The sequence below is a fragment of the Hemicordylus capensis genome, chromosome 4 (assembly GCF_027244095.1).
Source record: "Hemicordylus capensis ecotype Gifberg chromosome 4, rHemCap1.1.pri, whole genome shotgun sequence".
NCBI lineage: Eukaryota > Metazoa > Chordata > Lepidosauria > Squamata > Cordylidae > Hemicordylus > Hemicordylus capensis.
This window is the reverse complement of record NC_069660.1, coordinates 212,715,389-212,731,191: the sequence shown is the minus strand read 5'-3', so window position 1 is coordinate 212,731,191 and position 15,803 is coordinate 212,715,389. Positions and strand designations below refer to the sequence as shown.

The window sequence follows — 15,803 nt, the reverse complement described above, 5'->3', positions numbered from 1 at the left end:
AGACAGTTGTCTGGGGCCCCACTACCTTGCGGGGGGGCAGAGGCAAGTCACAAGACTGACTCCCCCAACCATGCACCCGCCCGGGCTTCCTTCAGTTGTATTCATCCTCCGAAATTGATGTGAGTGTTAAGACCTGGAGCTACCAGAACAGCATGTCTTTCTCTAGTGCCATTAAATGACTTGCATCGTCCACAATTTTCAGCCTAAGAAATTAAGATTTCTTTGCTTCATGAGCTGAGCTTCAGTGAGGGGAGGCATTTTAAAATCTTATCTCTTGGCCCACTCCAACCTTGCTATGCCCCTGGCCTCAGCCTATCTTTTCAGCCAGAAGCCCCACTGAAGTCTTTCTTTCACCATGCAAATAGTGGCAGGGACACCAGAACAGAGTCATTTTGAAATTATTTGATTTGTGGGTCTCAGATGTGCTGGATGCCAATGAAACCCTTATGCAGTGAGTGGGCAGCTTCACATGACCGCCAGCAAGTCAGTAAGCTGAGGAAATGTCCCTAGCATACTGGGAACGGAGATTGCACATTCCTGGTGGGTGTGCTATGCAAACCTTCCTGAGTCCACTTCCCATACCATCTACCCGACATTCTACCGACTTCCTCCATCCATATCTTGGTTCCAAGTGGGGAAGTTGGTTCCAAGTGGAGGAAGTTGGAAGAATTTTGGGCGGATGGTCCAGGAAGTGGACATGCCTTGCCAGGAGCACACACTCATGGTCCACAACATTCTAACATTTTCTGAGCTTGCGGGTGGTCATGTGAAGCCACCCATTGTTTGTTCCTTGTTCCTTGTAAGAAGGTGAGACTTGTTTCTTTTTTCTTATGCTCTTTCTAACAGGTTTTGTTTCCTTTCTCTTCTCTCCTTTGGGCTCTCTCCCCCTTGGTTCTGTGCCTGTGCACTCTCTCTTTCTCCCAGGTTTCTCTAGCTACAAACTTCTAGAAACCAAGACTGGAATGGGAAAACAGCTATAAGGGTACATCACAGGTTCTATGTCCCACTCCCTATGTCGCAGTCTACTGCCTGCGGAGTAATAACTATGAGGGTGATAACTTGTGTTCCCTGTACCAGGGATTCCCAGGTGTTGTTGACTACAACTCCCAGCATCCTCAGCTGCATTTGCCCTTGACTCTATGGGAGCTGTAGTCAAAAACATCTGGGAATCTCTGTTATAGGGAGCACTTGTGAGAACCCTTTTAAATCTTTCTTTCTTTCTTTCTTTCTTTCTTTCTTTCTTTCTTTCTTTCTTTCTTTCTTTCTTTCTTTCTTTGAAAGCTGAGATCTGAAATCCAAATTACTTTACCAGGTTGCTCAGGGAAATTATTGGACAATTTCTAGCAAAATCACAAAACCAAAAACTGATCGACAATTGTATGTATTAATGTATGTAATGAAAGGTGCTGTGGGCCTGAAAGGGAAATCCATTTCCATTTGTATGGAAAGACTGTGGTGCCATTCCCAGTTTTACTGCTTACACATTCCATAGACTTCACTGGAATATAACTGGGGGCAGGATTGTGGCCAAAAGCATTATGATCCTGTTTAAATGAAGAAATGTCACCGCCTAAATCTTTTATGTTCAGATGAGCCAGAATGAGCCAATTTTTCAGAAATAATATGAGGCTCACTCAAAAGCTAAATTGTGCTCTATTAATTATTCATTCCACACATGGAGCTCAATTATGATGGATCCCTTTGGCTATCATTGGCTCTGTCCATTTTTCTAAATCAGAAATTTCCAAGCAATTTGAGCTTATGAACAAATGTGAAATGACTGAAGTAAAAAGAGGCAAATGAATGAAGAGCTAAGAAAATCACTACACTGACAAAAAACAAAAACAGAGCCTGTACAGTTTCTCATTATTGACTGTCCATAGCCATCCATGTGAGTATTGCTTCAGCCATGTGCCACAGAAATGATGAAAGAAAACAGAATTTTTCCACACATCCTGCAGAACTATGGTATTTTCCCTCTTCATTGTGGTGACTGAAAGTCGGATGATGTGTGACGTGAAATGCATCATTAGCAACGACAGGCTTAGATTTCCTTTTGTCAATAGTAGCTGTGGTTGGGAGGGATCCAAATCAGGACAGGGACATGGGAAAGGGAGGGATTTCACCCTTTACTCACTTCAAGGTCCAGGTCTGGATTGAGGTACTCCCAATTGCTATTTGGCTTAGTAGGTCGGCTTCCATCAGCACCAATGGGTGTTTTTCTTCTGGGGCAAGTAGCAGCCATGGGGCACAGACCTGATCCAGATCACTCCCCCATCCTTCTATTGACAAAAGAAAAATTAACCCTTTCAGAATTCATGACACATTTGACATTACTTGCAGATTGGCCCTGGCTGCTTCCTTGCATCTGCACTGGGCACTTGCCCCAACTCGCACTGGCCGCTCTCCAAGTTGGCACGGCTGTGGCTGTTCCATGAGACAGAGCTGTCCTGATCCCAGGAAGAGCACGCAACGCCTTTAAGGCTGGCTTGTTCTCACTGACATCAAGGCAGCCCTGCCCTGGCTTGGTGATGTCATCGGAGTGCAGCCATCCTGGCGAAGGCAAGGGATGGCAAGGGCAGGTGGTGAGAGCAGGTGGGGGTCATCTTCAGATCTTCTCCTAGGGCCCCTCCAACCTTGCTAAGCCCCTGCCTGAGTCAACAGAACAGGCCCACATGTGGGGATAATCAGAAGCAGCTAGAAAAACCACTTCCACCCACCCCTCTAGTGATGTTATCACCCTGCCCCCTCCCCCAAATTCTCTGACATTTTCAGAGGTCTCAGGGAAAGGTCCATCCCTCACTGCACTGCAAACTTAGACACCCAGAAGCAGCGAGAGAAATTCTCAGTGCTTTTAACTATCTCCCAAGCCTGGCACAAAACGAGAAACGGATGGCTCTACTCTCCAGAGCCTTCTGCATGTGGGAGAATTCTGCCATGCTGGGGAAGTGGGGGAGGGGTTAATTATTTTTGCTTCTTGCCATTTTCCTGATGAAAATCAGCCCCCTGAAGTTAGTACTACCATACTAGTACCTTTATGTGTGAGGAAAAGGTTAACGTCCTCTCCCAGCACTGCAATCCTGATGCCCCACTGCAAATTCAGTTGCTATTAAACTGTTAAGGAGATCTAATTATAGATCTTCTGCTGCCACATCTAGTTGCTCCCTCACTTATATCTGTCATATTTCTTTTTTTGTTTATATAACAGCCTTATTCGGAAATTAAACTGACTGTAGAACCAATGCTGAGGTACTAGGGATGTGCAGAACTGGCTTAGTTGTAAACTGGACCACTGTGAACTGGGCTGGTTTGAGTGGTTAGATTACGAACCGCTCCAAACTGGTTCGAGTTGCTTTGTCTGATTGATGCAGCCGATTGGTTCGACTGAACTGGTTTGAATCCAAGGTCCAGTCCAAATTTGGTTTCAGTTCGGACCGAACTGCACCAACCAGTCCATGCACACACCTATACAGCACCCATAGAGCTGTGCCCACCCACTGACACCTTCTGTAGCCCCATTCTCCAGAAATATTTTGTTTTGTCTTCGGAGACAAATGCTGTCCTTAGGGAAAGATTCCTTGAGGCTTGCAGGAATACTCTGGGTACAGTGTCCATGGCTTGGAAAATGCCTGAACAAGGTTGGAGCAGCAGTTTTCAAACTGTGTTCCAGGAAATTCTTCAGAAGCTTACCAAGGCTAGGTGAAAAGACCAATGATGGAGGACAAGAGTGCCTGAACAATGGCTTGACCATCACTACCAAACTTCCCTGGCAGTGTAAAGATGCTAGGGAATGCTGGGTCTGTTGTAAGATCACTCTCTGTGACGTAGAGATATTGGTGAAGCCCCACAAGCCTGGCACAACAAGTACCCGAAGATACCCCCAGAGTCCTCTGAGGCCTGGTGCAGCAGGTGTGCACTCTAAAACACTTCCCAGAATCCTCTGTAATATATAGGGCTTTCATGACAGACATATAGTGATACCCATTCAGACAAGTCAACATGGAAGATGTTCCTCAGTGGTTGGAAATATGAAAACCTCTGCCTCAGTGGAATATAGACATTAACAACAACAACAAAAGCCTACTGTTCAAAATTTAACTATATGTATACCAAAACGGCACATAGTTCACACTGTGCTATCCTAGTGCCTTTTCTCAGAAAGCAAAGCTTTTAATTAAACTGTATAGATTAAAAAAAAAACCATAATAATACAGAGCTCAAAATGAAACAAATATCTAAATATGTATTACAGGCAGAAGTGTGCTTTTGGACTCTTGAGAGACAAAGGTGGGAGTGAAATATCATTGTGAAATGTGAATTTTTATGGCATTAATTAGACTTTGATTCAGAAAATTGCAATTTCTGTTGACTTTTGCACTTTGTCAATATAAGTGCCCCAGGCTGCAAATTGTTTTTAAAAAGCCATATAACCTCCCCCCCCCAACTTTTGCAATTCTCCCCAAGATTTTGAGGCTGGCTATGGGCCTGCAAAGTGTCCATATGCAGTCAGAATTGTTGCAGAGAATTGTTGCATTACTTATCCTCTATAAGTAATTGAAAAGAGCCCAACTTTGAGAAACAAGAGTTTGATATTTATTGCTAACTAAACATAGGCTAAGAAAACAATAAACAGACCAAAAGTCTCTTATGCAGAGAGAGGGAGAATCTCTCAGTTTGAATTCAAGGCAACAAGTAAGGAGCAAACTGTGACTCCACCCGCAAGTCAGTACAAAAACCTTCACATAGAGAAGCATACAAAGAACTGAGACAGTGTCTATAGCAAAATCCCAACATGAATAACATTCTTGCGTTCCATTTACTGATAGCCAGATCTCTCTACAAACCACACTTGTTCAGATCAGCAGTGAGTTTTTTGGGGGGGAAACAAAACCTGAGAATGTACTGCTTTCCTCCCCCTTCTGTGATAATTGTTTTCCTTTGTCAGTTTTACTTGCTACAAGTGAAACTGAAAAGAAAACTGTTAGTGGAAAATACAAGAATGAGTCACTATTTCCAGCCATTTTTGCCAGCCATCAGAGATTGGTGTAAATCCAGGCTTAATTATTAAAATTTGCTTTTCAACAGCACTTTTTTATTTTGCTCCAAGAACAAAGCTTGCATTAATTTGAATGAATGCTAGATTAAGCAGTACACTGTAGTCGAAATGAAGTTGAATTGCCTTTAATGGCTCCTGGTGTGTGGTGTGACTAGAGTCATATTTAAAATTGCTATAAGCAGCGACCAGATTTCCCAGAAGAAACCAAAATGCATTTAAAGGACTTTCAACTAGTTTCAAGTCGCAGTATATGGTCTATTACTAAAGACAACACTACAGTCAGCTTTCCATTGTCTAGCAAAAGGAATTCATTTGGAGAGCTAATTGAAAGCTATTGGCAAAGGGAAAACTTTGCAATGAGTGGCCGGTCATGCAATGCTTTGGTATTTGGCGCTATCAACATTAATCACCAAGAGCTCATTTACTCTTGTGAATGTCTTGCTCTTCCACTGTCAATTGCCATGAATTAAGAAAAGAAAACAGAGGCAGGCATAAATGAAACATCTGAAATTGCTGACCAGCTCAGCTTAATTATCCCAAGTCCATTGCCCGCCGCCGCCAAAAAAAGGCTCCACAGAGTTCAGTTTTGTGAAATTGTGAGTCATTTTTTCCTCTTGGATTTTATATATGCAGTAGTCGGCAATACATATGAAGGTTCTAGAAACCATACTTGCCCCATCAAAGTTAACCTAAGCACACAAGTTTAGTACATACTATGGGACTGCAGTGTTATTAAAAGAAGCATCATCTATCTATATCTGGAGCAGCTACTAGCTTTGCCTCTGCTATTTGTTCATGAAATATACCTCCAGGCGGTGGTGGGAGGTGGGGAGATGAGTGTGAGTCAGAGAAGGCTGTTGCAGCAAGAACAAGGGTAAAGACCAGAGGTGCACTTAGGTAATTTTGGAGCCTGGACCTCAAAGCCTTTGGAGTCTCCACCACTCCTGCTGGAGGCCTCTCCTGCACTGCAAGTTAAACATCACCCCCCTACACACACACTGCGACACATGCACTATTTTTTTAATATGTGGGTTCTCGAGGGCACAAACAGCAACTGAAATCACAAGAATGTAAAAATATAAAACAAGCATATTCATGCAAATATGCATTAGCAGAAACATTTCAACACGCAATGTAACATATTCCCTTCCCACATATTTCTTTACCCACTCTGTCTCTAAAGATTTGGGCCCAGGTCATAATCACACTCGGCCGTATGGCACAGTGCGAGCCAACAGTGACCACACCACCCAGGACAGATTAAGGAGATTCTGGGGGCCCCCAGGGGGTGTGGAGGCCCTGGACTTTGGCCCCAAAGTCCAAGGGTAAGAGCGCCACTGGCAAAGACCTCCAAGAGCCATCATTTGGAGGTGGGTGGAAATCAGGGTCAGCACACCAGGGCCTGGGCTATCCTGGACCCTGCAACAGCAGTGGTGGTGCAGAAATTCTAGCCTGGAGTCTCCCTGTTCACACCACTGCTGGCCCTGGAGCATGGTTCCTGCTCTACCAGCTGCATTCAACCCAGCTGGGCCCCCACACGTGCTTGGCTTGGCAGCATGCAGTGGCAGCTCCAACTAGATTGTTCTCCTCTGAGGTGCCCAGAGAGGAACGCAGCCAGTGATTTCCATCACTCCTCCCCAGGGGCTGTACAACTCCCCTGATTTTTATTAAATTGTCCTCAGATTCCTGTGATATTGGGGGTGGGGGTGGACTGAATGACTTCTCGGGGTTCTTTCAGTTTAATACAAGTTTTCATAAGTAATGATGTGTTTCATAGAAGCCATTATTTGACCAACCCTGAGCACAACTTTGTGTGACATGCTATATTGTCTTCCAAGCACACAACTATACTTCCATTGGTTCTCTTGGAGCTCTTGGTTACCCCTCGCCGTAATCCATCAAAGGCAAAAGGAATCAGCTTCTTATTAATCGCCAGTGTTGCCTATGTTTGCTGGTAAGATTTCTTTTGTCTTTTTTTTAATGAACAAAATCTCTTTCACATGCTGCCTTGGCATCTCTCTTTAATAGGCCAGCAGCCAAGAGGGAATTCCTTCTCTCCTCTAGTTATTACATACAGCCACAAAGTCCTCGGCTAAAAAAGGCCTCCTCTTCTCAGCCCTGCTGAAATAAAGCCTGGCTATTCAGCTACAATGCACTCCTGATCTGACTTTGGAGAAGCTTTGGAACTCCTGAACAACTGTATACATTAAGCTCTAGGAAGGTCTTTTTAGCCTAATCACATCCTAAATTAATGAGATTATACATGCCGCTTATCAAAATTCCTTTCCCATGTACCAGTTTGCTTCATTACTCAAATGCTGCAATTTGTGTTCTCTACAGGTCATGCTGTTGTGAGCTTGGGATAGATGCTGTTAAGATTCTCTTAGAACTCTTGCTTTAAGGGGTTCATATTCCAGAAGAAATACAGCTCCCCTCCACTATAGCAATGCAAAATGTGACAGAGGAGAACTACATGTGTGTAGAATGTGTCCTCTTAGTGACAGAATGGAAGCCCTGTCTCTTTTGGAATATGCTTAGCCTCCTCTTCCACAACCCTGCCATAAAAGGTCCAGGTAGTTTTGTCTTCTGGGAAACATCTACCCTAAAGATGAAGAACTCCCAAAGGAAATGTTGGACTCCGGAGTCCAGATAACTCAACATTTGTGGTCCCCTGCATAGCCAGGGCTGGCCTGTCCACTAGGCAAACTAGATGGTTGCCTAGGGCACCAAGTGGGAGGGGCGCTGCTGGCCTGGGTCATGTGCCACCCCATGAGCTGAAAATAGAATCCAAGGATTCGCAACCTTGGGTTATTGGACTTCAACTCCCATGATCCCCACCCCCAATGGCCTTTGGGGATTATGGGAGTTGAAGTCCAACAACATCTGGGGACCCAAGGCTGAGAATCCCTGATATAGTCCATTGAGAAGCAGGCACTTGCCTGCTGCCCTGCCGCAGCAACAAGGAAGACAAGGAGAGTATTCAACGGGGTGGAGGATGCCACCATATGCCTCCCTTGCCTGTGCAGATGCCCCTGCCCTCACACGTGAGCACCTCCTGTCATCCGAGCGAGCAGGCAAGTGGGTGAGTAAATGTGAGCAAGTAGGTGCTCCCCATCCCCATCACCCACCCACCTGCCCACTTGCACCCCTTGCTGGCTGCCTCTGCTGTGGAGTCAGCCTGCCACGGCACATTATAATGGGCAGCTGGCTTGCTATGGCACATTATAATGATGTAGATGCATCATGCAGTGACATCATGATAATGTGCGGCAGTAGGCCGGCTTTCCCGGCAGCAGCGAGAGCAGAGAGCAGAGGCAGAGCGGTGAAGAGAGCAAGTGGGTTGCCAGGTGGGTGACAACGACTGCCTTCTCACTCAGGCAATGGGAGGCATGCGTGGATGAAGGGGCAAGGGCACCAGAGCCAGGTTTCTCCTGGGGTCCCGGAAACCCTTGGCCTGCCCCCTGCTGCTGAATCTCCTGGCTGTGCCAGTTCCCCTCCCACTTCTTTTAGGTTTTCCAGTAAAGAAGAGAAGACGAGGGCTGGCCAAAAACATGTTAGTACCCGAGGGGCTTGCATGTCCTTCCCGCAACATGGCTTTAATGTAAGCCAGGGCTTACCTTCATAAATGCCTGTGCAGGTTGCGGCTGTGCTTGTGTGATCCACCGATCTTTTTTTGACAGTGTAAAGGTCATGTAAGCAGCAGCACTACTCACATAGGCATTTACAGGTGAAACTTGGAAAATTAGAATATCGTGCAAAAGTCTATTAATTTCAGTAATGCAAATTAAAAGGTAAAACTGATATATGAGACAGACGCATTACATGCAAAGCGAGATAAGTCAAGCCTTAATTTGTTATAATTGTGATGATCATGGCATACAGCTCATGAAAACCCCAAATCCACAATCCCAGAAAATTAGAATATTACATGGAACCAAGAAGACAAGGATTGAAGAACAGAACAATATCGGACCTCTGAAAAGTATAAGCATGCATATGTATTCAGTACTTGGTTTGGGCCCCTTTTGCAGCAATTACTGCCTCAATGCGGCGTGGCATGGATGCTATCAGCCTGTGGCACTGATGAGGTATTATGGAAGACCAGGATGCTTCATTAGCGGCCTTCAGCAATTCTGCATTGTTTGGTCTCATCTGTCTCTCATCCTTCTCTTGGCAATGCCCCATAGATTCTCTATGGGGTCAGGTCAGGCGAGTTTGCTGGCCAATCAAGCACAGTACACTATACTTTTCAGAGGTCCGATATTGTTCTATTCTTCAATCCTTGTCTTCTTGGTTCCATGTAATATTCTAATTTTCTGAGATTGTGGATTTGGGGTTTTCATGAGCTGTACGCCATGATCATCACAATTATAACAAATTAAGGCTTGACTTATCTCGCTTTGCATGTAATGCGTCTGTCTCATATCAGTTTCACCTTTTAATTTGCATTACTGAAATTAATGGACTTTTGCACGATATTCTAATTTTCCAAGTTTCACCTGTATATGCAAAGGTCCTGGTTAACATCAATCATAATGGAGGAGGCACTCCTGCACATGTGTAGCCCACGTGTCTGGGTTAAAAACTTACAGAGGATCAGGCTGTAATACATAACTTATACCATATCAGTATATGGTATACATATACCATATCACAAAACTTAAGATGACACACAGAACCCCTTGCCACAAAATGTCTGGTTACCTCAGACCCCAAAACTACTCTTAAGGAGTTTGTGTAACTGTGATGGAATGAATTTTAAATATTCTTCCAAGTAAGGTGTAGGCAGATTATTATAGGATAAAGGATCAGGTTTGTGTTTATCTGAGAGTTCCTAACTAAAAGACACCCTTCTCCTTCTCTAGGCTCCTGTGGATTCACTCAGTAACTGGGAAGTGGGCATACCCCTTCTTTGATTTCCTCAGCCCACTCAGCACTACAGTCTTTTTCCTTGGGTGTGCTGTGTTCCTCTTGTTTTTCTTCAATATGGGTGGTTTTCTCTGTCGCATGATTTGGGGTAAGTCCATCCCTTGCAAATAAGTCATCCAAAATTACTAGCCCACTTAATATAGAAAGAAAGAAAGAAAGAAAGAAAGAAAGAAAGAAAGAAAGAAAGAAAGAAAGAAAAGGCCTACACTTATAGGGCACTTCAACACATTTTTTTAAGTCAACTAACTCTTGGCTTCCCTGCTTGATCACCTGAGGGCAATTCTGAATCTTCACAGACTCAGTTTTACATCAGTGATTCTCAAACTTGGGTCCTCAGGTGTTATTGGACTTCAGCTCCCATAATCCCCAACCAAAGGCCACTGAGGCTGGGGATTATGGGAGTTGAAGTCCAATAACACCTGAGGACCCAAGTTTGAGAATCCCTGGTTTACATAATTGGTCCCTTCTTTTGCTCTTCACACATGAACTGAGTGTGTACATTTGCTTACTGTGCCAAATATTGTGTTTTTCTTAGGTGGGCCATATTTACTTCTTTGTCTTTTTAAAGGCATTGCCCCAGGGCTCTAAATATTAACAAGAAATTGAGGTTAAAAGCAGAAATAGCAAGACAAGTTAGTAAATGACTTGTAGTAGCCACCATGCATAAAGGTGCATGTGTAAGGGGGTGAGTATGGTCACTGTCATTTTCAGAGCAGGAGATGCCTATGGACATATTGTAGCTGATGCACTTGCCCCCTTGCTTACATTGTTGCTGTATGCCTGATAGAAGAGAAGATGCACTTTGAAGATAAAATAAGGATTTTGGCATGGCAAGTTAATGTGCAGATCCAGCCTAAAACCAGAAACAAGTCTAATAAACAGAACCTAGTCAATAATGGGGACCAACTGTTCTTGTTAAAGGATAAAGTAAAGTTTTGCCATCGAGTCGGTGTCCTGGGGCCCACAAAGCCCTGTGATTGTCTTTGGTAGAATACAGGAGGGGTTTACCATTGCCATCTCCCGCACAGTATAAGATGATGCCTTTCAGCATTTCCCTATATCATTGCTGCCCGATACAGGTGTTTCCCATACCAGCAGGGATTCAAACCCGCAACCTCTTGGACAGGCCATCCAAAAGCATTAGACTAGAAGTTTTAGTCAGCAGCACATGACAAAAGCAATACAAATATGCTTTTTTCCTAGTGGCTGGAGGGGCAAATGCCTAGAGGAGTATCCTTGTTGGTTGCCCTATAGCAGGGGTGGGGAACCTTGGCCCTCCAGCTGTTTTTGAACTACAACTCCCATCATCCCCAGCTGGAGGGCCAAGGTTCCCCACCCCTGCCCTATAGCTATGGTTTTTCCAGCCTTTGAGATTTTAGCAAAAAGCCCAGTCACCTTTCTATCACATTGCTTTTCATCATTTGAGCTGCTTTTGGTTAAAGTGGAGGAGCTTTTGGTGTTATGTTAACCATTACAATTTTTGATTATATTAGCAGGAATAAAACTGTAAGATACGATACGATGATGATTTATATACCGCTTTTCAACAAAAGTCCCCAAAGCATTTTACATAGATAGATAGATGAAAGAAAATGACTCCCTGTCCCCAAAGGGCTCACAAACTAAAAAACAAACATAAGCTAGACACCAGCAACATCCACTGGAGGGATGCTGTGCTGGGGATGGAGAGGGCCACTTACTCCCCCACCTACTACGTATATAAAGAGAATCACCACTTTAAAAAGATGCCTCTTTTGTTCAGTTAGCAGGGGACAATTAAAACTGACTCTTTTTTTAAAAAAATCAACTGCAAGTTGTTGGGATTGAGAATATAGAAGAGAGGTTTATCAACGGCTACTAGTCAGAGGGCTATAGGCCACCTCCAGCCTCAGAGGCAGGATGCCTCTGAATACCAGTTGCAGGGGAGTAACGTCAGGAGAGAGGGCATGCCTTCAGCTTCTGCCTGTAGGCTTCCAGCAGCATCTGGTGGGCCACTGTGTGAAACGGCATGCTAGACTAGAAGGGCCTTGGGCCTGATCCAGCAGGGCTGCTCTTATGCTCTTATGCTTATTCTCATGCAAGTAAAAAAAAATATTGGCAAGGGAATGGGCAACTCTATGGATATGATTACTATGACAGTGGCCTAACTCTCATCTGTGAATCAGGTTGCCTCTTATTAAAGCCCACGGGTGGCTTTACTCACTCTCATCAGCAACTAATGTTGCTGCAGAGCCACTCGGACAGGGTTAGAATTATAGCCTTTCTCCACACACCCCAATTGTCTGGCCCCAAGTCCATAGCCACACAGCCCTCTTAAGCTTCTGGTTTTGTGACGGAGTGTGACAGCCAGCACCACTCAGGGAACTAGATTTGGCCCATGGGAGGTTAGTTGCTGGCCTCTTACATTAGTATACTTCAGTTCTCTGGCAAGGTTTGTTTAGGATGTAATCCTTGTTCTTTACTTCTCCATTAAGCAGACATGTTTTTCTATGCCTTTGTGCAGGGGACTCAATAGTAATACTTGACATTTACAAGAAGAAAAGCAAATGAAACTCAGATGTTGCCAGAGTGAGACCTGCACACATTCTGAAATCAATGAAGCAGAGAAAGAAAATCTCTCTGGTTGAAACCATCTCCCAACCCTATTCAACATTTAGTGTCTTCCAATGAATGCAGAGATGCTACCAGATTCCAAAAGAAGAAAACAAAAACAAAAAACTGATTTCAGGACACGGATTTGGGAGTCTGGCTGGAGCTAAACCCATCCCCACGTTCCAGAGAGAGTCACTGGATTAAAAAATGGCATTCCTTTGAGTCAAGATATGTTCCCTGGTCCGCCTGGCCTTCTGCCTGGCCTGCTGAAATGCCTCCAGTTAATTCAGTGTGCCAGTTAATTCATTGGTGCCTGCCACAGTGTAGAATCCTCCAAAGCCCTTTGAAGTCCTCCTAGCCTGCACTGCACCCTGCCCATTCCCCTCCCATCCCAGTGAAGTCATCCTGGAGCAAGGAGGAAGGGGCTCTTCTGCACTGCAAGGAGGCTCATAAGGCTTGGATGTTCTTGAATGTGTTGCATTTCTATGGGTGTGGGATGCTCTGTGCATGTGCGAAGCATCCAAGGTCTCAAAACCTGCTGCAGCCCTTCTGGTGCAGATTGGACTCTCCCTGCCAGCCCTGCAGAATCCTCTATGGGGGCAGGGGAGAACTCTTTCTTCACTGAGAGGACTGCTGCAAGCTAGGAAGGTTCTTGGCTCTGGGGGATGTCAGTGACTGCAAGGGTGTGTGCAGGGGCCTAGAGAACCTGATCGCATCAGGTTTGGAGTTCAGACAGAACCAGGCCTCTGGCTAAAACATTTGTGAATTTAAATCTACTCCCGATCAGGCTGCCATGATTTGCCCATCTTTAAATGAACCTTTTACACTAGATGATGACCAACGGGAGAAAAAGGCATGGTGGCATGATTTGAGACAATCAAATAAATCTGTTATAAATGATAGAAACATACAGAACCCATTCTCCAGTCTGGAGAATGGGCTCAGATGGGGAGAGGGGAGGAAGCCACGAAAAGCTTACCTCCCCCACAGACGATCCCGCCCATTGCTGGCTTCTGCCAGTAGCAGGGAGGGGGAAGGGAGGTTTGGGGGCCAGGAGACCCCCTGGAGCTTCCATAATGTGCCACGCGAGTGTGCAGTGCATTATGGAGCAACCAACACACAAGCATTTTGCCCGCTTTTGGGGCACCCTCCCGCCCCAAACCCAGGCTAAGCTGCAGGCTCCCTGAGCAGGCTTGCTGCCACGCCGCCACCAGGAGCCGTGCAGTTCTCAGCAGTACACACGCACACCCCGAAAACCAGGATGGCCTTCCTTAGCCCAGTTTTTGGTGCACATGTGAATCGCTTCATAATGTCCCATTCCCAACTCAGTGTCACAGGATAAGTGTTCATTCTTAATTACTGAAACCGATCTGTATATGCCCTGTGAAATCAATGTGGCTGCAGGAAGCAAGCTTCTGAAATATTAATATGCAGAACTGTTGAAAAAAGAGCTAATGAGATTCCTGACAATCACATGGTTTCCGCTTTGGGGTTTCAGCGATGGTAATCCTGAATCAACATAATCTAATTATGACAAGTCCATGTATGAGCCTACCAAGTATATAACTTACAGCACTGTTTAACGTTAATCTCTCTGCCATGTTTGACATTCATTTACTAATCTCACTTGCTAGTTTATTTCTGTTATTAGCCTTTATGTCTTATTAAGCCTTAGGAACAATTCTTTTGAATCCGCAATTAAAGAAATGAACATGACCCGAAGTGGTCAGCAGCATTTGTAAGCATTCTGCCTCTATAATAGTAAATGAAACAAATGTGATAGACACCATAAGTATCTTGTGCTATGTCATTCAAAGGAACTAAACTCCGAAGTCCTGCCTTGGTCAGGTAAGTGAGGAGTGCTTACAATATTGATGGCAGTACTTTAATGTATATTTTCTGCTTCATCACCAATCTATAAAGATACGCACAGTATATACACACAATATCAGGGAAGAAGTTAGGGGAAAGGGGGCCTGTGTTTGCCCTTCTCCCCAATGGGCCCTCGGAGTGAGGGAGATAATGAAGAAAATAGGGAGGGGTGGAGCTGGGGCCCCCGGGTTCGTTGAACCCATCCGCTCAAATATAGCTACACTCCTGCACAATATATAAAGATACACACAGCTACACACAAGTAGCTGAGGGCAAAGGACTCTGCTGCCTAAGTGGTGTCCCTCTGCTCACAAAGATCCACGAAAGCATACTTTGTATGTGCAAATGAGCTGCCTCTATTGCAGAGGTGCACAACTCAAGTGTCCTGGTGGCCTGGAACCCAGCATGACTTGGTGTGCAAGGGCCGAGGTCAGTTTTGAGTACATTGATTATTACACTAAAATGACGTACTAAAAAAGTAATGAAAGTGAGGAGGCAGAGGGCTGTACCGGGAAAGGTGAGAGGAAGGAGGGATGGTGACAGCGGCCGCAGGCTCAGTCCCTGGGGCAGAACGAGCCAGGCAGGTGACGAACATCCGGTCTCAAGTAGACAAATGTATGGAGCTGCTGCTGCTGTTTGTCACTGGACAGGCTAAGAGCTCTTCATGGCTTCTGATGTTGCTGCCAGACTTTCCTTCCTGTGGGCCAGCAAAAAGGTCCCGGTGGGCTGGATCTGCCCCCCCCCGGGCCTTATTGATTGATTGATTTGATTTGATTTGATTTGATTTGATTTGATTTGATTTTTATACCGCCCTTCCGAAATGGCTCAGGGCGGTTTACAATTAAAACAGAAAACATTAAAAACAGTTAAAACAGAGATACAAATATAAATACCAATTTAAAACAACTTAAAAAACAAACTATCAAAACAATTAAAACCCTGAAAACCAGGTTAACATTGAAATAATTAAAAACTGATTAAAAACCCTGAAAGGCCAGGGTTATGTTGTGCAGGCCTGCTCTATTACAATAAATCAATGGGTGAGTTTAAGAATGCAGGAGCTCCTTAGATACATTACAATATGCATGGGGTTCTGCATCAGAATGATGATCTTTTGTATATATTTACATCTGAATATATTGAAATATTGACTATGGGGATAATCAAACCAAAGCTATGCCCTTCTAAATTCCATCGGTTTGCGTAAGAAGGAGTCAAGCTCCCAGTCAATCAACATTACTCTCTTGGCTGACTTGTATGCATCTTTATTTGGATGTAGAAAGTTACACTGAACAAACTAACATTGTTCTTATATTTTATTAACTGTGTAAGTCAAATGCTATCGAGTGCTTGT

The 15,803-nt window shown here is 44.5% G+C and overlaps 1 protein-coding gene across 2 annotated transcripts in view; it reads left to right on the top strand.

Moving 5' to 3' along the window:
• ADTRP (androgen dependent TFPI regulating protein) overlaps nt 1–14,293 on the top strand; it is a 31,878-nt gene extending 17,585 nt beyond the window's left edge. For both annotated transcript variants that reach the window (XM_053249621.1, XM_053249620.1), the window contains 3 exons: nt 6,895–7,010; nt 9,922–10,073; nt 12,489–14,293. In XM_053249621.1, coding sequence (XP_053105596.1) covers nt 6,895–7,010; nt 9,922–10,073; nt 12,489–12,535 — 315 coding nt within the window. In that variant the 3' untranslated portion in view covers nt 12,536–14,293. The remainder of the gene's footprint in view (nt 1–6,894; nt 7,011–9,921; nt 10,074–12,488) is intronic.
• The last annotated feature ends 1,510 nt before the right edge of the window (nt 14,294–15,803 follow it).